This window comes from Podarcis muralis, chromosome 16 (assembly GCF_964188315.1).
Source record: "Podarcis muralis chromosome 16, rPodMur119.hap1.1, whole genome shotgun sequence".
Classification (NCBI taxonomy): Eukaryota; Metazoa; Chordata; class Lepidosauria; order Squamata; family Lacertidae; genus Podarcis; species Podarcis muralis.
This window is the reverse complement of record NC_135670.1, coordinates 40,086,523-40,108,261: the sequence shown is the minus strand read 5'-3', so window position 1 is coordinate 40,108,261 and position 21,739 is coordinate 40,086,523. Positions and strand designations below refer to the sequence as shown.

At 46.7% G+C, this 21,739-nt stretch overlaps 3 protein-coding genes across 7 annotated transcripts in view; all 3 read left to right on the top strand.

Moving 5' to 3' along the window:
* Nucleotides 1-62: 62 nt before the first annotated feature.
* Nucleotides 63-1,769, top strand: LOC114587233 (polyubiquitin-B). Its single transcript, XM_028711290.2, is given in 3 exon segments — nucleotides 63-195; nucleotides 819-1,511; nucleotides 1,514-1,769. Coding segments are annotated over 2 exon segments (744 nt in total). The 5' UTR covers nucleotides 63-195; nucleotides 819-823; the 3' UTR covers nucleotides 1,570-1,769.
* LOC144325806 (polyubiquitin-B) lies at nucleotides 1,706-2,495 on the top strand. The gene has a single exon (XM_077920308.1). It carries the CDS (start codon nucleotides 1,736-1,738, stop codon nucleotides 2,423-2,425), a length of 690 nt encoding a protein of 229 aa, XP_077776434.1. The 5' UTR covers nucleotides 1,706-1,735; the 3' UTR covers nucleotides 2,426-2,495.
* A 5,714-nt stretch (nucleotides 2,496-8,209) lies between these two features.
* SCARB1 (scavenger receptor class B member 1) overlaps nucleotides 8,210-21,739 on the top strand; it is a 53,026-nt gene continuing 39,496 nt past the window's right edge. For all 5 annotated transcript variants that reach the window (XM_077920306.1, XM_028711284.2, XM_028711287.2 and 2 more), the window contains exons 1-2: nucleotides 8,210-8,570; nucleotides 21,409-21,566. In XM_077920306.1, the coding sequence (XP_077776432.1) occupies nucleotides 8,445-8,570; nucleotides 21,409-21,566 (284 nt within the window). In that variant the 5' untranslated portion in view covers nucleotides 8,210-8,444. The remainder of the gene's footprint in view (nucleotides 8,571-21,408; nucleotides 21,567-21,739) is intronic.

Below are 21,739 nucleotides of genomic sequence, written 5' to 3'. Positions count from 1 at the left end.
GAGCGCACGCGCGGGCGGGGCGGAAAAATAGTCCTTACGTCAGCTGGCTGGTGGGGTTTTTTTCTTTTGGCGGAGTGATCTTATTGCTCAGCGAAAACCTATATAAAAGGAGGTCGCGGGCAGCTGCGCAGCTAGAACAAATCGCCTCTCCTCGCCTGGAATTTGCTGTCTGCTTGGACCGGCTCGAGCTCTGCGGTGAGATATTTTTCGTTGGGAAATAGGGCTCATTTCTCTCCTTTTTCCTCTGCCGCGTTAAAGCTGCCTTCAGGCTAGGAGGAAGGGCTGTTTTCTGAAGGGTGTTTGGGCTCGTGAGGGATACTTTGGGAGCGGCGGAGGGAGGAGGGCGTGGTTTGGCGGGGCGGGAAGGGAATCCAGTTGGTACTTGAGGGGTCATCAGCCTTTAAGCGAGGGGGCACAATATGGTCCTCAAGAGTTGCTGTCATTTCGACGTGTACGCATGCCAGTTCGGGTACGAATTGGCCAAAAAAGCCTAAAGGCGCCGCGGTCCAAAATGGCCGCCTCGAGGAAGAGACGAAAAACAACACGGCGAAGGCCGTTAACGCGCCTGCGCTTGTGACGCAGCCAGGCACTGTGACGTCACGTAGCCAGGCGTCGGCTAGGGGTGCGCGCGCATCCTTGCTCTCTTTCTGCCTTGTTGGTCTGAAGGGGGCGGAGCTCGTTGCCATTGGCAAGCGGAGTTGGTATTGTTTGGTCAGTGGGTTGATTGCTGGCTTCTTGTTTTAAGTCGGGGCATCTTAAATAAAGTGGGACTTTTTCCAAATCTGAATTGTGCTGCTTCTCCCCCCCCCCCCTTGCAGAGAAAATGCAGATCTTTGTGAAGACCTTGACGGGCAAGACCATCACCTTGGAGGTGGAGCCAAGTGACACCATTGAGAATGTCAAGGCCAAGATTCAGGACAAAGAAGGCATTCCCCCTGACCAGCAGAGGCTGATCTTTGCTGGCAAGCAGCTGGAAGATGGCCGCACCCTGTCTGACTACAACATCCAGAAGGAGTCCACCCTCCACCTTGTGCTGCGCCTGAGGGGAGGCATGCAGATCTTTGTGAAGACCTTGACAGGGAAGACCATCACCTTGGAGGTGGAGCCAAGTGACACCATTGAGAACGTCAAGGCCAAGATTCAGGACAAAGAAGGCATTCCCCCTGACCAGCAGAGGCTGATCTTTGCTGGCAAGCAGCTGGAAGATGGCCGCACCCTGTCTGACTACAACATCCAGAAGGAGTCCACCCTCCACCTTGTGCTGCGCCTGAGGGGAGGCATGCAGATCTTTGTGAAGACCTTGACAGGGAAGACCATCACTTTGGAGGTGGAGCCAAGTGACACCATTGAGAACGTCAAGGCCAAGATTCAGGACAAAGAAGGCATTCCCCCTGACCAGCAGAGGCTGATCTTTGCTGGCAAGCAGCTGGAAGATGGCCGCACCCTGTCTGACTACAACATCCAGAAGGAGTCCACCCTCCACCTTGTGCTGCGCCTGAGGGGAGGCATGCAGATCTTTGTGAAGACCTTGACAGGGAAGACCATCACCTTGGAGGTGGAGCCAAGTGACACCATTGAGAACGTCAAGGCCAAGATTCAAGACAAAGAAGGCATTCCCCCTGACCAGCAGAGGCTGATCTTCGCTGGCAAGCAGCTGGAAGACGGCCGCACCCTGTCTGACTACAACATCCAGAAGGAGTCCACCCTCCACCTTGTGCTGCGCCTGAGGGGAGGCATGCAGATCTTTGTGAAGACCTTGACAGGGAAGACCATCACCTTGGAGGTGGAGCCAAGTGACACCATTGAGAACGTCAAGGCCAAGATTCAAGACAAAGAAGGCATTCCCCCTGACCAGCAGAGGCTGATCTTTGCTGGCAAGCAGCTGGAAGATGGCCGCACCCTGTCTGACTACAACATCCAGAAGGAGTCCACCCTCCACCTTGTGCTGCGCCTGAGGGGAGGCATGCAGATCTTTGTGAAGACCTTGACAGGGAAGACCATCACCTTGGAGGTGGAGCCAAGTGACACCATTGAGAACGTCAAGGCCAAGATTCAAGACAAAGAAGGCATTCCCCCTGACCAGCAGAGGCTGATCTTCGCTGGCAAGCAGCTGGAAGACGGCCGCACCCTGTCTGACTACAACATCCAGAAGGAGTCCACCCTCCACCTTGTGCTGCGCCTGAGGGGAGGCATGCAGATCTTTGTGAAGACCTTGACAGGGAAGACCATCACCTTGGAGGTGGAGCCAAGTGACACCATTGAGAACGTCAAGGCCAAGATTCAAGACAAAGAAGGCATTCCCCCTGACCAGCAGAGGCTGATCTTTGCTGGCAAGCAGCTGGAAGATGGCCGCACCCTGTCTGACTACAACATCCAGAAGGAGTCCACCTTGCACCTGGTTCTACGTTTAAGGGGTGGCATTTAAACTTGCTACTTACAACCACCCAAGTAAACCTCACTGCACTTTGTTTCATTAAAGCTGTTGCATTCCCAAATGTACTTGTTTCATCATTTTAGGTGGTTGGTGATTTAGCATCAGTATGTTTCGGGGGGTGTTTGTGCTGAATTGAACAATATCTGGCAAATACTTGGCAGGGGGCATAATTGTTTGAGTATCATGTCGACAAACTTTAACTTACATAATTGCCTTAAGCCAGAAGCTAAGGCAGCCTCAGCAAATGAGATTACATTGCTGAAGTCATACATGCAAGCATTAAGAGTTCACTAATGACTGAAAGGTGAGAGGAGCACTGCTTATGTGGAGTGGTTTTATTTCAGCCAAACTGGAGAACTGTTGACCGGTAAATTGAATTTGAGATTCAGTGCTATTGAAGCAGGCAGTGGTTCTTGGCACTTAACAGCTATCGGCTCCTATGGTGGGATTGCAAATAACTGGTGTAAACTGGGAAACAATTGGAGTCAATCTCTTGTTAAATTACAGTTGTGGTTAGTTCAACTCTAACCCTGCCTCAGTGGAAGTAAATTGGAAGCTGGCCTTTGGGGAAATGCCCCAAACTTGTATTTCAGTCTATTTAATAAACAGCAGTGACACAATAGGTTTTTCCTCCACTTAGCTGAACGGTTCAGCTCAAGTACCTTAAATTGCAATCTTAAGGCACTAGCTCAAAGTGGAGCATCTTTTATTCCAGTTGGTAGGTTCTCATGCCCTTGTTCGTCACCTGTGCACTACATATGTCTCTAATCCATTTAGCTAACTTTTATGAGCTTAATAGTGCAGTAAAGTAAGCTAATCCAGGAAAGCTGGTTCATATGCCTGTCTGGGAACTCTATAAAATGGCTCCAAGGAGGTACAGAAACTGAAAGCTGAATATGGTGCCTTATGACCCAAAGCAAGAGAATTTGGGCTTGGAAATAATACCAGGTGAAATGTTAGAAGCTCTCAAGTTGACAAGTTTTTATTGGTTTGGAGTCTCTAAGCCACTTGGGTAGCAGGGGGGAAACTTTCCAAAGCAAGTTTGCTTACCACTTAAAGTTACACTATTTTCAAATACTTTTTCTTGGATATCTGGATATACTTGTTATAACTGACACTCTGCAGCTTCCTGACTGAGCATATAGGAGTGTCAGGATGCAGTAGAGGTCTTGCTATCAGAACTCTGACAAATCGCAAGTTACCTATGGTCATTGTAGAGTTTTCCTGCAGTTGTCCCACCTAGGAGCTCTTGCTACAGTCAGAATTGTAGAGTTGGAAGGGATCCCAGGATCATTCTAGTCCAATGCAGGAATCTCAACTAACTAGATCATAAATGACAGATGGCCATCCAATCTAAGTTCTTACTGAAATTTGGTCAGAATCTCCTGCACCACAGGATCAACATTTGATACCTCATGAGTAGTCCAAATTTTGTTCCTGGCCTGAAATACTGAATACAGCAATGAAAATCATTTGTCTTGCATTTGGCTCTGTGTGTTTAGGTGCTAACATCTCACAGGCCAATTCTTTCCTGTGCTGGAAAATAGCTCTTTGGTAATGTGGGTTGTTGAGCTCTAATAGGTTTGACAGTAATCTGCAGGTAAAACCTTTTAACAAGTGTTGTGTTAAGCATACATTCAATGGTGTAAAGGTAAAGGGGACCCTTGACCATTAGGTCCAGTCGTGGCCGACTGGTGTTGCGGTGCTCATCTCGCTTTATTGGCCGAGGGAGCCAGCGTACAGCTTCCGGGTCATGTGGCCAGCATGACTAAGCCGCTTCTGGCAAACCAGAGCAGCGCACAGAAACAGTTTACCTTCCCACTGGAGTGGTACCTATTTATCTACTTGCACTTTGACGTGCTTTCAAACTGCTAGGTTGTCAGTAGCAGGGACCAAGGAATGGGAGCTCACCCCGTCGCGGGGATTCAAACCGCCGACCTGATCGGCAACCCCTAGGCTCTGTGGTTTAACCCACAGCGCCACCCGCGTCCCTCTATTCAATGGTGTACAGCTCCATTAAAACACTATACAAAGTGGCTTACAACAACAAAATCAGAAAAAAATACTTTAAAAGGGGATCCTGGTTGGTTCAGTGTCTCCCAGGGAGCTTTATGTGGAGGGAGGAATTGAACCCTGGTGTCCCTGGTCCTATTCCAAGCACAACACTAATCAGTGGAGGAGTTAATGCACCAATCACACAATATTTGAGACTTGCCAAAGATGGCAGCAACAGCTTGCAGAAAGTGCCCAAAGAGTGAGGTAATGGGTATGTGAGGATCCTTGACTGGCCTGTGTTCTTGATTCCTCTGGCTTGCAACACAAGGTCGCTTGTCAGAGGCCACCTAAAGTTTAGCAGCTTAAAGTTACTGCTAAGCCCTTTTTTACTGCAAATCTCCCATGAATCTACCAATGGATAATACGGCTGTGATAAGGCTCTTTCAAGCTTTATATGTCAATCCTAGTATCACGTGAGCTTGAAACCTTTAGACATTGCAGCCAGTCAAGTGAATGAAATCTTAACCAGTAATGGTGGTAGCTGAGTTAATTTGTGCTTTCAGAAGGACCAATGAAAAAATGTGTTGCTTAACAGGCTCAAGGGTAAACTGCATTTAAGAGATGAAAGTGATAATAGCCCCTGGAACATCATAAAAGGTAACAAAGATGTTACAAGCTTTGCAAGCTACATTAAGATGACCCAGAAAGTTCAGCTGATGTAAAGGAAGCCAATTCCCTCTTGATTATATTAGGAGTTCTACAAACACTGTGTTACAGTTGCTCAATTCAAGGTGCTGGTTTTAACACTAAAGCAGGCATAGGCAAACTCTGCTCCAAATGTTTTGGGGCTACAACTCCCATCACCTCTGACCACTGGCCTTGTTAGCTAGGGATGATGGGAATTGTAGTCCCAAAACATCTGGAGGGCCGAGTTTGCCTATGTCTGCTCTAAAGCCTTTTGTGGCCTGTGACTAGGATCGAGAGCTAAAGCCCTCCGAATTTAGAAACACTTCATTTGATTCCATTTATAAATACCTTTAAAGTGATTTAAAATATACAGGTACTAAAAAAGTAACATTTTCAAATGTAATAAGGATAACATTTGGATAGCCAAATAAAAGGCTTGTTGAAATTTTATTAAATACTGTATGTATACTGCCCTTCATATATCACAACATAAAAATACAAAATGAGAATACAAAATACATAATAAATAAAAACAAATCAATCGCCCTCCCACAAAGACATTTGAAAGGCCACAGAATTTTAAATCAGCCAAAGGCTTGGTTACAGATAAATGTTTTCACTTGATACTGAAGATATGTAACCAAGGTGCCAAGCAAGCCTTCCCAGGGAGTTCATTCCACAAACAGATCTACTTGCATTGCCACCTTCCAGACCTTTTGTGGAGGAGGCACACGAATGAGGGCCGCACAGCATGATCACAGGGTCTAGGTTGGCTTGTATGGGGATAGGTGGTCCTTGAGGTATTGTCCTGAGCTGTTAAGACTTTATAGTTCAAAATCCGCACTTTGGATTGGGCCTGGAAACTAATTGGCAGCTGGTGAAGTCAGGCCAGGATTGGCGTTATGTGCTCAAAACGTTTTGCCCCCGTGAGCAACTGTCTGCTGAATTCTGCACCAGCTGAAGTTTCTGAACTGTCTTCACAGGCAGCTCTGCTTAAAATGTGTTGCGGTAATCTAACCTAGAGGTTACCAGAGCATAAACAACAGAAGTTAGGCTATCCCTGATGGAAGGCACTCTGTGCCACTGAGGCTGCCTGAGCCTCAAGGATCCAGAATAATTTGTAAGCTGCGTACCCACTCCTTCAGAGGGAGTGTAACCACATCAAGAACAGGCAACCTCCCACCCATGCAGTCTAGGGAACCACCCACTAGCGCGCCTCATTCTTATCTTGATTGAGCTTCTGTGTTTTGGGTCTCATCCAATCCAGGCAAGACAACAGTCCAGCATATTCACTGTGTGTCTTGCTGATGAGGTACTCTAAAACTCTGGATAACCCCACTCAGTTTGGTGCTAAGCGACATACGGGATGAAATCCAATCCTGAGGAACCCCACATGGAAGGCTTCACAGGGCTGAAGAGCACTCACCAAGCATCACTCTCTGGAAATGACCAAGTAGGCCCACAATGCAGTGCCATCCATCTTTAACTTGGGCAGCTGCTTGATTAGGAGACCATGGTCAACAGTACTGAAAGCAGCGGAGAGGTTGAGGAGAATTAACGGGGGCCCATTTTCGCTGTCTTTCTCAACAGAGGTTATCATACAAGGTGATCAAAGCAGTTTCTGTGCCAAAACACCAATTGAAATGAATCTAGAAATTCAGTTTCCTCCAAGAGTGCTCCAGAACCTTACCCAAGAAGGGGAGACTGGCCATTAGCTACTTAGATTTTCTGAATCCAGGAAGGGTTTGGCACTAACAAGATAACAGAGGCAATACTTGCTAGATGTGTAATGGGACAGAGTTCCAAAGGGCAGGTTGCTTGCGCCCTAGTGGCCCAGTATGGAAGATGGTATTGACAGGAGGCCCTGCGACTGAGTGGGCAAGCAATTGATGGGGTATGTCTGTTCCTGTGTATAGATGTGTGCACACTTAGCACAGATACTTCCTCTCTTGTCTATAGTAAGCAGTTTTATGCATTCCATATAGAGTCTTCCAATTTTTTCAGGGTGGGGGGAACCATAGCTCTCATACCCACCTTTTCCACACCTCTCTGTCTTAGCTTCTGAAGGCTCAGCTACTCTCCCCCTGCAATGGCAATGGGCAGTTTTTGGCTCTAAAAGCAAGCATTCAGGAAGTTATAGTCCCCTGCCCAGTGAAGTCTGCTCTATTGCAGGGTTGAGGGCTGATCTCTAAACCAGGTGTGAGGAATCTTTGGCCTTTCAGATGTTGCTGAACTACAACTCCCATCATCCCTGGCCACTGGCCATGCTTTGCTGAGGCTGATGAGTTGTAGTTTAGTAACACCCCGAGGGCCAAAGGTTCCCCCACACCTCTGCTAGGGGACTGCAATCAGGAGCAGCTGTGTGCACTGTGCCCTGCCTTCAGAGTCCAAAGTAACAGGGAAGGAACTTGCTCTGTACTATATTAACTAACAACAACAACAACAACAACAACAACAACAACAAGTTGTCTTGTTAGCTGCTTGTTACCTAGAAGCCTACAAGCAGCTTCTGGCATATTAAAAAACATAAACGTAGTAATGGACTCCTCCAAAAAAACACAAAACAGCCACCTCATAAAGGCAGCAGTAAGTTTGGGCAGCGGACAAACTGGATAAATACCTGACCCTCCAAGTGTCCCTTTTCACCAGGGACAGTCCCAGATTTAAAAAAAGCCACCCCAGTTTCTGATTTGATCCTGGAATGTCCAACGTTTCCCTATTTTCATTGTAGAAATGTTGGGAAGGTATGCTACCCTAGTCTACCCAAAAGCAGGAGGGGGGTGGGGAGGTTGGCTTTTATACCCGAGAAGGATCCTTCACCTTAAAGAGCTTGAGAAGTCAAAACTGGGCTTGGAAACAGAGAGGCAGCTACAGACCTCCTGTTCCCGGCTCTGTTTACCACCAATCTGTCCACGTGTTTACAGGGCATGTTACACGACCCACCGCAGCTTTACTGGGTTCGCCTGGGGCGGCCAGCCTGAAGAAGCGCCCTCCTCCTGTGCTGCTTTACTCGGAAGGAAGCGCCGCTGCCTCCCAGCGCACGATACTCGCCGGAAAGTGCGCGCAGCACGTTTCCTCGCGAGTAAGTGCGTCCCCCAGGCAGCTCGCTCCCCAGCGCCGCGTCCGCGCCTCCCCCGCCCGGCTCCGAAGGGCGGCCCTTGCCGGCCTTTCTGGGCGCGACGGGGCGGTCCCGCGGGGAGGCCCGGCCTCAATCCGGGAGCGTAAATGGGGGCTAGCGCGGCGGCCGCGGCGTCTTCTCGGGCGCCGGAGAGCAGCTGGCGGCGGGTCCCCCGGAGGCACTTTCTCGCCGGCTCCTTCTGCGCTCGCCATGGCGCGCTGCTGCTCCGCCTTCCGCGCGGCCCTGGGGCTGGCCATCGCCGGCCTGCTCTGCCTGGGCTCCGGGGTCTTCCTGGTGGTCTCGCTGCCGGCCATCATGGAGGAGCAGGTGGTCAAGGTAGGGGCGCGGGGGGGGGGGGCGAGGCGGGCACGGCGCGCTCCCGCGGGGCGCCGGGCTGGCCCAGCCGGGGGCGCGCGGGCACCTGGTCCCCTCGAGGCGGGGGGGTCTCCTTGGAGGTGCTTTTTAAAAATGCGACTCGACATCTTACTTGCCGCTCTGGGGGGAAAGACAACCTCCCCCTAGTCCTAAAATCATTCACATCAAACTAACAATTTCCCCTTTCCAGAAGTCTGGATTTGCCAGCTGTTGCAAATCCGTGCTTGGTGGGTCCAGCATCCTCCAGGGATGGTCCAGCGCCTCTTCCCTCCTTCAGGGGGGAGCAGTAGCACAGCAGGAAGATCATAGCAAAAGTTCTCCCTGCTTTGAAGTTGACCCAGCTACTCTCCTGCTGCTACCATCATATGGTCCAATTCAGTATAAGGCAGCTTTTGTGGTTTTTTTTGCTCCTTCTGCCTTCAAAATAGAGTTCCCAGTTGGCCTGGGTTGGGGCTGCAGAGGGAAGAGAGCCTGACCAGCATGCACCTGAGGTAGCTTGTTTACCTGTCCTGGGAAGGATGCTGTTGATTGTCCCCATCTTATACATCCTGTGCATTTGAATGGAAATTGGGACAGCATAGTTAATTATCCTAAATGCACGTTAGTGACTATGCATGTGTGTTAAGGCTGATTGCAACACTGAATCTTAAAATGTTTATTTAAAATGCTCCTAATGACTGCCTCCTCCCCACAAAGGCAAAATGGAGTATGTTTGGTGTTTGTGTCTGTGGGGGAGATTTCTGTTCGGATCACAGCTCAGGAGGTGTGGTGAACTCTATAAGCAGACCAAGCATATCTCTTTCTGTCAGGAGCGAGCCAGCAATAAATCACAGAGTAAGTGAAGTTAATTCTTTATTAGAAGAAACAAGGTCTGCTGAGGAATGCCAGGTGTAATGAGCACAGCAAATCTGATAGGTCTTGCCCCATGAGGCAGTTGTGGAGACTGAAGGTCCCTGCCTTCTCACAGCTACCTAAATCATCTCCTTTCCTGGGTCCTTCCCAAGCAATCCCTCTTCATACATCTTCTGGTTCTGAGAGACAAATGGGAGGAGGGGAGCTGGTCACAGCAGGAGGGGGAGACCCCCTGGCTTCTTCACCAGCCTATCTCATCTCTGCCTCTGGACCACACTCCTCTCTTGACTCTCTCTGGACTGCTCTCTGCCACAGACTCCCCCTGCTCACTAAGCCCTGCTGCCTCTTCAGCTTCTGACACCTCCTGCTCCCACTCTGCTCTCTCTTCTCCCTTTGACCACTCATTGCCATCCCACCACCATTCTTTGGCTCTGAGCCTTCTTCTCTTGGACGTTTCCCACCATTCCTCTGCATCCAGCCAGTCCATGACACTTAATCTGAGAGAACTGTTTTAAAAAGATTGCCCTCAATAGGGGAAATTTCCCCCAGATCCATCACAGGAGGGAAGGAATTGAGCTCATTTCCTCACGTGCAAACTGATTCCCCTTGGCACCTAGTAGTATTATCTTTTTAAGCATGTAGTTATTCAACTGCACATTTTGCATAACCTCTAGTTCAGCTGTATTTGCAATATAGCCTTTGAAGTGAACTGCTTATGACACCTTCCTCTTAAAACCCTTTCTCCAAGATCTAGGAAGTTCTGGTGCTTATTTCTGTTTGGGATGTGTGATGAGGGCAGGATTTGGCTCAACATTGCCTTCACAGACTGATGGTTATTCTCCAAGGTTTCAGGCAGGAGTTTTCTTCCCTTGCCTGGAGATGCCAGGGAGATGCTCTACCACTGAGCTGTGATGTCCTTGGTAATGAGGCTGGCTTGTGGGGTCCACTCAACTCTATACTCAACAGCTCGTCCAAATAGAATAGACAGTTCCTTTTCACTGGCACATACCTCATGTAATTGTTCCTTTAACTGTGGGGGAAAGGCACACCCTGTAGCATTGTGGGTCTGTGTGATTTCTGCTCTGCTCTGTGCATGCAGCTCGGGCATCTTGCATGAAGCAATAAATCATGGATGCAAATCAGCATCAGGCTAGGAACATCACCTACCATTGAAATTAATAGGATAAAATAAGGTGATGCAAATCTGAACAAGTAGAGGGGATGTGGAAAGGGTTCCTTACCTAGAGCACAGTTCAGCCCAGGTGAAAAAGAGACTATGTGTGCATGTGTGTGTCTCTTTATTCCTTTACCAGAAATTGGGTTGAAGCAAAATGCTGGAGGAAGATTTATAATGAGCATCTCATCTGGTGCAGAATGTTGCAAACTAATTGGGTTATTTGCTTTTTAAAGGCCCCTGCACAAAGCATATACTTGCTGACTATGATACAATTGTTGTCCTGTGTGTGAATGACTAATAGTGAGTTTGAATGTCCTGTTTGCTAGATAATTATAATATTTTTGCTACTTGTATTGTGCTGTTGATTAGAGTATCCAGACTGCCAAAAATGCCTATCATAAGGTGCTTTGCAGGGCTGTTGTAATTTATTCCTGTTTGATAGATTGAAAGGTGGGAGTTTGTGTGTGCGCGCATTTGCGATTTGGGGCCAAGGCAGAGAGGCTAAGCACAGTGCACCAGCTCTCAGATCACCTTGGGGTCCTCAGCTGGTAAGCAGCAAATGCTGTGATTTCAAGTGTGCTGTGAGGGAGGGCGGGCCAGCATGGGGATCTGATGCAGGTCAGAGGGCAAGCTTCCTCCTTTGGGAGCATCCTCTCACTAAGCTTCTGTTCACGCCTCCCTCATGTTAATATCTGCTCAAAGGAAATCTACCCACTCTGCAAAAGCATTCATGACCCCTCATTGGCTAATTCAGGAAGAAGCAGGAAGCAGTAACTCTTAGGAGAAACATGATTATCCAAAACTTTCAGAATCTTGACTTTCTGCTGCAGAATTGGGGTCCTCATTTGCAGAAATAGCGCTGAAGATAGATTTGAAAAAATGAGGTCATGCTTCTGTTCTTTCTACTGCTGCCTCCATTTTCTGGAAACGGGAAGTGTTCTGTCTCTGGGCGTTTTTCAGTTGTTGGTCCAACAAACTTGCACAGTAGAACTGTAAGAATTAAATTGCTGTGTCAGGTCACCGAGGCAGAAAACCCACATACAAGGCACTCCAGGACACTGTTTAGTCTTGTCTGGTGTCAGCTGACAATTCTTCCTCCTACTCTTGAGAATTACAAGAGGTTTAAGGGCAGATGGGGACCAGTTGTTGACCTGAACGATACCCTCCGAAGATTTTATGTAGTTGCAATGCGCAATGACTGTGTGCAACAAAAGAGAAGAAGAGCATTGGGGAAGTTTCCATAAAGACACTTGTGTTGTGCAATGTTGTTTGGGAAGGGGAGAAATCGTGAAAAAACTTTCTGAGGTAGATTGAACACTCCCCTGTCCTCTTGGAACTTTTATTTTTATATATGTGTGAAGAGTCAATGCCAAAGTTTGTTTTACCACAGACTCGTCTTCACTATATATTTGAAGCATCATCACACCACACTAAACAGTCATGGCTTCCTCCAAAAATCCTGGGACCTGCAGTTTTTAAAGGGGGCTGTGAGTGTTAGGAGACTCTATTCCACCACAGAGCTACAATTCCCAGAGTTCCCTGGGAAAAGGGATTGAGTGTCAAACCAACCTGGAGATTGCAGCTCTGGAATAGGGAGCAGGGCTGAAACTGGGCTTCCTGCCACCTAGACCCAGTTTGGCACTCCACCCCCCATGCACGTTTGTGTACATACACATGCATGCATACAAGCACCCCCCCCTTGAAAGATTTATTCGTAAAGGACATAAAAGTAGGCACAATATCATTTGAATACAAAGGAATCCTAAGAAGTATTATTACTGTATGAACAAAGGGAAAATGAGTATCTCTTCCACTAAAAACAAATTGTTTGTCAAAATTAGAACTTCTGTGTGCAGCAATTGTCTATTTGGTCAGGTTTTGAATTGGATTATTTGGTCACAGGATCATTAAAAGACTGCATTTCCATAAGATCAGCCAAGACCCTCTGGTGTTTCCTTTTTTAAATTTTTCCCCCTCTTTGAGGAAAAAACCCAACCCTCTTGGTTCTGTGCAAGGAGTTTTGACATGTAAATTTACTCCCGAGTAAGCTTCAACAAGATTCCTCTCAGTTTTATTTTTGTTTGATCACTCATTTTAGGAAATGATAGTTTTGTAGTGATTTTAGGTTCCATGTGAGGTGAAGAAATGCTTTGTGCAAGTCTAAGGTAATATAATAATAATTTATTATTTGTACCCTGCCCACCTGGTTGGGTTTCCCTAGCCCAGGGGTCTGCAACCTGCGGCTCCGGAGCCGCATGTGGCTCTTTTACACCTTTGCCGCGGCTCCTGTGGCGGGCGCTGTACTGGCTGTGACGTCGCATGGGGGCGGTACGTGCGGGACGCACCGTCCCAACATCACCTTCCCGCCCGCTGTCAGATCGCTGCTCCAGAGATATATTTGTTTTAAATGTCGCAATGGTTTTGCGGCTCCCAGTTTCCCCCCCCCCCCTTCAGAAACGGGTCCAAGTGGCTCTTTTTGTCTTAAAGGTTGCAGACCCCTGCCCTAGCCACTCTGGGCAGCTTCCAACAAAGACAAAAAATACACTAAAATGTCACACATTAAAAACTTCCCTAAACAGGGCTGCCTTCAGATGTCTTCTGAATGTCAGGTAGTTGTTTATCTCTTTGACATCTGCTGGAAGGGCATTCCACAGGGCGGGCGCCACTACCAAGAAGGCCCTCTGCCTGGTTCCCTGTAGCTTTGCTTCTCACAATGAAGGAACCGCCAGAAGGCCCTCAGCGCTGGACCTCAGTGTCCGGGCAGAATGATGGGGGTGGAGACGCTCCTTCAGATATACTGGACCGAGGCCGTTTAGGGCTTTAAAGGTCAGCACCAACACTTTGAATTGTGCTCGGAAACGTACTGGGAGCCAATGTAGAAAGGTAGAAAGTGCCTATCTATTACATTCCTAATGCAGCCGGGCTGACCAGAACTTGCCAGGGAACTGCCTCTGGCAGGGAAAATGCTCACACACCCCCTTACTTTCCTGTGTGCAGATCATGTATAGTCTGTAAAATCCCTCAACCTTAGCTATTTAGGCGCATTCAAAGTTCTGAAGGTATCATAGAATCATAGAATTGTAGAGTTGGAAGGGACCCCAAGGGTCATCTAGTCCAACTGATTCTCTTCCTCAGCTCCCTCTGTCCCTGAGAATTTCTTTCTCACACCGTAGCAGAAACCCACAGGGGGCTTCACTGGATCAGAAACCGTGGCTAGACACCCCCCCCCCCCAGCTACCGCTCTGATAGGGAGTTTCCTAAAACTCCCCACCCATAACAAACTGTAGTTCTCAAGATTCTTTGGAGGAAGCCTTGACTGACTGGTACGAGTGCTGCTTTAAATGTTTAGTGCAGGTAGGACCTGGCATTTATTTGTCCTCAAGACCCCTTTAATTAATGTAGGATTCACCTGAGATCAGGCTACTCCCTGCACCACCCTCAAAAATGTTAAATTAGCATGGCAAAGCTATGTCAAACAGGTTCCTCTTTGGGCCCAAAGAAAATCTGGGAAGATGGCTTGAATATAGCAGTAGTGAAGTCTGTCTGAATGAGTGGATAAAAAACTGATTTAAATCTGTGTCACCAGGTATTTGTGAAATGTCAATGAAAATATTGCACTGCTGATACAGAACTTAGGCACAGCTGGTAGATATTATACCTGCTTGTAACCTTGTTTCCTGTTAAAGGCACATACTTCCACCTTCGATGGGAGTGACCTTGTATTTCTTTTTGGTAAAGTTGTTGTTGTTATTTCATTTTATAGTAAGAATAATATATTTCTTGTACCCTTCCCATCTGACTGGGTTGCCCCAGCCACTCTGGGCGGCTTCCAATCAAGTATACACAGAGATAAAAATCTTTGGAATATTGGAGAAAGTTACTTCCATGTACAACTATTACAAGGGAAAGAGAAGCTGCAAACATTCAAGCTGTATAGTGTAACTTTATTTCATATGCCAATTACGCATTAGCTACGTAGAACAGAGATTGGATTACATTATTTTTTTTGTCTTCACTATAAATGCAATTTGTCCTTTTACTTATTTTCTCTTCCTCTTTGTGCCAAAGTGCCAGTATAGTGATTTATTCTAGACCTTATACCCATCTTATTTTGGGGAGATATTTAAAGGTTGTGTTTCTTTTTCTTTTGTATATATATATATTTTGAAAACTCCACACAACCACACACAGTCACACATGAGATGCAGCAGCAAAAAAAAGTTAATGCTATTCTAGGCTGCATCAGCAGAAGTCTAGTGTCCAGATCAAGGGAAGCAACAGTAGCACTCGGTTCCGCCTTGGTGATGCCACACCTGGAAGGAATATTGTGTACAATTCTGGGCACCACAATTTAAGAAGGATATTGATAAGCTGGAATGTGTGCAGAGGAGGGCAAGCGAGATGATCAAGGGTCTGGAAACCAAGCCTTGAATGGTTGAAGAAGCTGGGTGTGTTTAGGCTGGAAAAGAGGAGACTAAGAGGAGACATGATAGCCATCTTCAAATATTTTAAGGGTTGCTAGTTGGAAGATGGAGCAAGCTTGTTTTCTCCTGCTCTGGAGGGTAGGACTTGAACCAAAGGCTTCAACTTACAAGAATGAAGATTCCAACTAAACATCAGGAAGAATTTTCTGACAGTAAGAGCTGTTCGGGAGGTTGTGGACTCTCCTTCAACGGAGGTAGGGAGGTTTTAAAGCAGAGGTTTGCTGGCCATCTGTCATGGATGCTTTAGCTGAGATTCCTGCATTGCAGGGGGTTGGACTAGATGACCCTTGGGGTCCTTTGCAATGCTACAATTCTATAAAGCAGAGCTGTATTAAATTGTTGGTACCAGTTTCAGCTGCTGTGAATGGAGCCACTCATCTTATCTAGTATAACTTGAGCTTTGCCTTGGAATGTCTCAAGCTGTTCTTGTGTTTTATGGACCCCTGACTCCGCCACAAGCAGGCGTGATCTCTGGAGAGCGGGGGGGGGGGGGCCTGCTGGACTGCAGCTCTCATCACTGGCTGTGTTAGCTTAGGGCTGATGTGAGCTGGAACACAACAATCTCTGCAGGGCCACAATTCCTTGGCATATGAGTACGTGTACATATTGCAGCAGGCAATACGACCCTATGCATCTTTACTGAGAAGAAGTCCCACTGAATTTTTGAGTGGAATGTAATACTCCCAGGTAAATGTACATAAGTTATAAGACTGCAACTTTATGATGACATTTCTTCTATTTCCAAAAAGAGCTTATGCTATAATGATTTTCTACATTGTTTGGTACAGAATAATAAATGTATCCAGCTCCTATAAAGAGAGGAGAGACCATACACTTGCACTGAGTGGTTTACAAAGTTAGACAATTCACTGTTTTAAATATGGCCACAATAGTTTCCCAAGAAAAGAGGTTTGGCAGCTGTAATTAAAGGAAACTCCAACTCCAGGGCCTAAGCCAGGCATGAGGAAGCTGTGGCCCTTCAGAGGTGCCTGGGGGCCAGCTCCCACCAGCCCCCACCAGCGTGGCCAAGAGGTTGGCCTGAACCATAATCTGCAAGGGGGACTTCAGTTGAACAGTCCTTCAGCCTTTGGAAAACCACATGAGGCAATGGTGTTTGTGGAAGGAATAAGCTGTAGGTTTAATATAACTGTAGTCCAATTATTGGCAACCCTATCCTTTACCTCTGCTTTTCAGGAAATAAACAGGAACTGCCTTAGTCAAGCCCTAAATAAATACAGTAGGGGGGAGGGACTTTTAGGAAAAAGTATTTTGCAACTGCCTAAGGGACATCTGAAAAATGGAGCTACAATGATAGGGAAAGCTGCAAGACTCAGGCAGGTGGTGCATTAGACCATGGGTCCAGCTGTGGTCAGAAGTCTCGTGTTAAGGCAGGCGGCTTGGGCTTGAGCAGCTGACATTGTCTTACATAAGCATCAGATCAGCAGAAACACTTCCTGCTCTAATGCACAAATAGGAGCCTCATTGCAAAATATTCCTAAAAGTAAGGGAAGGGGGGGTTGGCGTCCCCCTCCCTCCGCCCTTTCCTGCCTTCTCTTATCTGGATCTTATCTGCTGAGGCTGTAGAATAAGCAAAGGGATTAAGCCTAAATGAATTTGGTCAACGTTGAGAAGAACATTCCTGTGAAGAAGGGAATTTGGGGACACAAAAACATAGAATTGTAGCGTTGGAAGGCACTGCTGAGCTATCCCAGTGACCACATGACTATGGCTGATCAAATATTTTCAGTTGTGGTCTATTTAAGCACAACCAAATATTCTAGGAATCCAAGAATGGCCTTGTGCGGGTGGTGCTTGCCTGTCTCCTGGCAGGAAACCCTCTCTCTTGTTCTGCCTGCCAGAGTCTCTCTCCACTTAGCAGTAGACATTCCTTGTCTTGCATTCAAGCCACTTTTGCATCTACACTTGGGAAATAATAACACATCCTCTATTTAGATAGGGGACCTGTGGCTTTTCGGACACAGTTGGACTACAGCTCCCATGATCAGTGTTAGAAACTCAAATATATAAGCTAGGCACCAAAGGGTTCCTTAAACCAAGGCTACAGTCACCAAAACGGAAAGTCTAGTTGCCTTTGGGGGGCAAGATGGCTCTAAAAAGTCTTATTTTTCAAATGATGGACTGTCTCTGATTGATTCTCAGTTAAACATGTGGCTAGTTCAGATGACAACCTTGAGCCAGGTTGAGAACTTTGAAAACTTAGAGAAGGAAAGTCACTTGATCCAGGGACAGCCACATATATATTGGCCTATTCTGACCTCTTTTTCTTCATGGTGACCTCTTCTACAGGATGGGGCATTGGTGTGTGCAAACAGTCCCAATCCAATGATCCCCAGATGGTGGAAATGTCAGGTGCCATCCTGGGGCCCAGGCATCTTCACTTGCTCACAAGTGGTCAAAAGCAAGGTGCAAAATGCACCTGGCACCTAGCTAATTTTGAACGCTTGCCCATGATACCTCACCATTGGGCATGCTGGCTGGGGCTAATGGCAGCTGGAGTCCAACAATATTTGGAGGACCCCAAGAACATAGGAAGCTGCCTTATTCCCAGTCAGACCATGAGTCCCTCTAGCTTATCATTGTCCACTGGTCTTACTGGCAACAGCAACTCTGCCGGGGTTCCAACTGGGCCTTTTCTCTGCTCTGCCTCGGGACTGAGCCTGGCACCTTCTGCATGTATCTAACCCTGTATTAAAACATCATATGCATCACAGCTATGAGAGGCAAGAAACCAAAGAGCAACAGTAGCACAATGCCTTTTAAAAGGACCAACTACATGGTCACAGGTGTGTCTTAGGGGAGGGGTAGTACCTCTGGTGGGGGACATGCCATGCTCCTTCTGGGGTAGTTTGTCCACCTTTGGTCCCCACCCTGCACTCAGCTCTCACCTGAGGCTCCTAGAAGCTGTCAGCGTGCAACAGTAGCCACACCCCAAGAAACAGCTTTCAATGGCTGGCTAAACCAGGGGAAGATAGCTGATGGGTCTCAAACCATCACTGAGTTAGGGACAACCCCCTGCATGTGAAGACAGGCCCCGGCGGATGGAGTGGAGAAGACTAATAGTGGGTCCAATGATCAAGAAGGTGGTTTCTGCACATATTGTAGAAGGAAGTGAGGGGCAGATGGGGCTCATCAACCTGGGAAGGTAAACCATCTAGCAGAAGAAAAACTCCACTACTTTGCAGCTATGCTCATTCGTGAGAAAGGCTTTGGGAGTAAATCCTGAGGAAAAATCTGTACCCGCTGCCTTGTGAGACATCTTCAGTAGCAAAAAAAGACCAAGGAGTAAACTGTTTACAAATCCAGAGAGGAGTTCCTAAAACGGTTGGATATTACTGCAGAAATAAATAGAATGTCTCGTAAAAATCATGTTGTATCTTGTAAACATTTGTTTTAACAATACAGCACCGTTCCAAATAAAATCCAAACGGGATTGGAGTTCATCACCGTGGTCAAGAGTGTGCACCTCTTCGGCTATGTTGGTTCAGTCCCCCCCCCTTTTTTTTTTGCTATTAGTCTAATGCGCAGCAGTCTTATAAAAGGTGCTTGGTTAGGTTACCTAACCGTGAAGTGGCAGTTTATACAATTACTTTTCCTGAGGACCAAATCGTTTTTGTAATCCTTGGTTTCTGAAGCTTTGTTAATACTTTCCCAACATCACACTTGTATATTACATTTGTTCCCTCTAATAAAATCTTTTGCAAGTTTAAATGATATCTTGATGGAACACACACACTACCTTTGTGATTAAAATGTCCAAGGCAACATCACGCTCTGCATCCATTGGGATGACTCAGATTAAAACCTATTGCAGATAGAACCAATTTAAGAGAGTGGCTTTCCTGGGGCTGCCTAATGAGTTCATAGCAGACAAATTTCAAGTTGGGGAATTCATAATTTGTGGCTCAGTCCCTTTGGTCTCTATGTTATACCGACTCTTACTACTGCATTCTCTCTGGCTCCCTGCCCACTCAGTCGCTGGGCCCAGTTCTTAAACTGCTTTGATTCCTGCTGTGGTTTTTGATTGATCAATTATCTGAGTATCTTCTGAGCCAGTGTGGTGTAGTGGTTAAGAGCGGTAGTCTCGTAATCTGGGGAACCGGGTTCGCGTCTCCGCTCCTCCACCTGCAGCTGCTGGGTGACCTTGGGCCAGTCACACTTCTCTGAAGTCTCTCAGCCCCACTCACCTCACAGAGTGTTTGTTGGGGGGGAGGAAGGGAAAGGAGAATGTTAGCCGCTTTGAGACTCCTTAGGCTAGTGATAAAGAGGGATATCAAATCCAAACTCCTCCTCCTCCTTTCCTTCTTCTTCTCCTCCTCCTCCTTCTTCTTCTGATAACCAAATGACTGACTCTGAAGGGAACCAGCTGCCTCTCCAAGCTCTCTCTGAGCTGTCACACTCTCAAGAAACCTCATTTTGACGGCACTACAAACAATTTCTGTTCTAACTGGAGCATATATAATGAGTTCTCAAAGTTCTTCTTGCACCTCAAAAGATCAGGCTTCTGCCTCAAGTGGTTCTTGCAACTTGTGTTACATCCTAGAAAACACCCTTTAAAGCAGAACTTTGTTTGAAGCTGAGGATTTAATCTGGTGTGGAGACGCAGTAGCATCTCAGGACTCGTCCATTTTCAATAGGCTGTTTGTTCAATCCCCTGCACTGGCTAGTTATGAACCCTGACAGAACATCATGTGCTATTATGGCACATATGCCAGAAAACGTCTTGTGATTGGCACCCTTGGGAGTCAGAAGTGTTCTGTGGAGGTGGTTGTAGCTGGGGGTGGGAGGTCCATTGGTGAGAAGAGTAGGGGACGTCCTAACAACTCTCTGCACCCTTAACAGATGACAGTTCCCAGAATTATTTGATGGAAGCCATGGCTGTTTTTAAAAGGGGGTATATTACTGCTTTAAATGCACACTGCAGAGCAGGCCTTACTTGCAGAGAAATAAGTAGAATGATACAGGCAATATTTTATCCCACTTGCTTAGAAGTAAACTTTTTCTCCCAGTGAAAAAGTTTTCTAGCCATTTAGTACAAAGGCACTAGGATAACTGATGTGAGTTAGACCCTTATTTTTTAAAAAAACAACGTATAAATAAAATTATATATGGATATTGTTAGTGATTCAGTAACTTAGGGTTTCTGTATTCCCCTTGTAGCTCTGTTTCTTCTTTGCTGGGAATGATCACAAGTGGGGGGAGTTGCACGCAGGTTCTTCGTTTGGACTTCCCAGAGGCACCTGGGTGGCAACTGTGAGACCAGGATGTTTTGGCCCGAGCCAAAAGGGCTTGTCTTATGTCCTTGTGCATTTATTCTCTCTTCTAGCATGGTTCCTTGCTCCCTCACCATGACATTTCTTGCAGCAGGCCACTTAGGACCACCCTGTAAGGCCTGACCTAGGCAGGCAGGTGGTGCCAAAATGGCTCTCCAGCAAAGGATCCTGCATTTGCAGAGTTGTTCAAACATTGATTTAAATACAGTCTAACTAAACTGATAAGCGAGCGATGTAATTTTTCATTCTGGTTCAGGGATAGGGAACATGTTGCTGGACATTGGTCATGCTGCCCAATATCTGGATGGCCACTGGTTCCTCACAGCTGGTTCCAAGCAGCCTCGCCTGAGTTGGACACAGGGCCTAAACAGCAGCTCCCGGGGGTGGAGGGTGGGGGACTGGCCCTTCAGGGTTCAGAGACAAAGTTACTCATTAATTACAGAATTTCGAGTTGTCGCTTGCCTCATCTCAAGGGTACAAAACTTGGGCAGTGCATTCCTCTTATTTTTGAGATTAGATCAGATGCTAGTTCAAAAATTCCCAGAATATGTGCCAAAGAATGTAAATATGACACAACACATGCTTTGCTGATGTGTTCCAGGAGAAATAAACAACTGTATTCTCTTTTACTTCCCTTTTGTCCTTCTTTGTTTTAATATCCCCTCCTTTATTACTCAGTTGCCCTCATTTTACAGAAACTGGCATATCTGCCTAATTCTCTGCTACTTTTTGGTTAAACGCTATATTGGCTATGTGGCGCATAAGATACACACACTTAGGGCTTTTCCCCCAGCCATATGAATTTTTGTTTATTTTTATTACTACTTTTTATCTTTACTAAATGTTGTTTTTCATGTTTGTATTTTTTTTGGTAATTGTAAGGTTTTAAAATTTGGTTTTAATGTTGTCTTTTAAATGGTTGCAACCCACCTTAGGGAGAAGGGGGAGTAATAAACAACAACAACCTCTGATGGAGCACATGTTTGTCATTACAGAATGTGCGCCTTGATCCCAGTGGCATGGCATTCAACTTGTGGAAAGACCTCCCGGTTCCATTTTTCTTTTCAGTCTATTTATTTGAGGTGCTGAATCCAAAGGAAGTTCTTCAAGGAGGAAAGCCGGTAGTGACCCAGCGTGGCCCTTATGTATACAGGTTTGAGCTCATTTCTGTCTGCTTCATCCCATGTGACAATCTTAATTCTTTTCTTGTCAATTATCCTGTATGTTGGGCATGAGGAACCTTTGGCCCACCACATCTGGCTGAACTACAACTCTCATCATCCCTGGGCATTAGCCATCTTTGCTGGGTTGATGGGAGTTGTGATT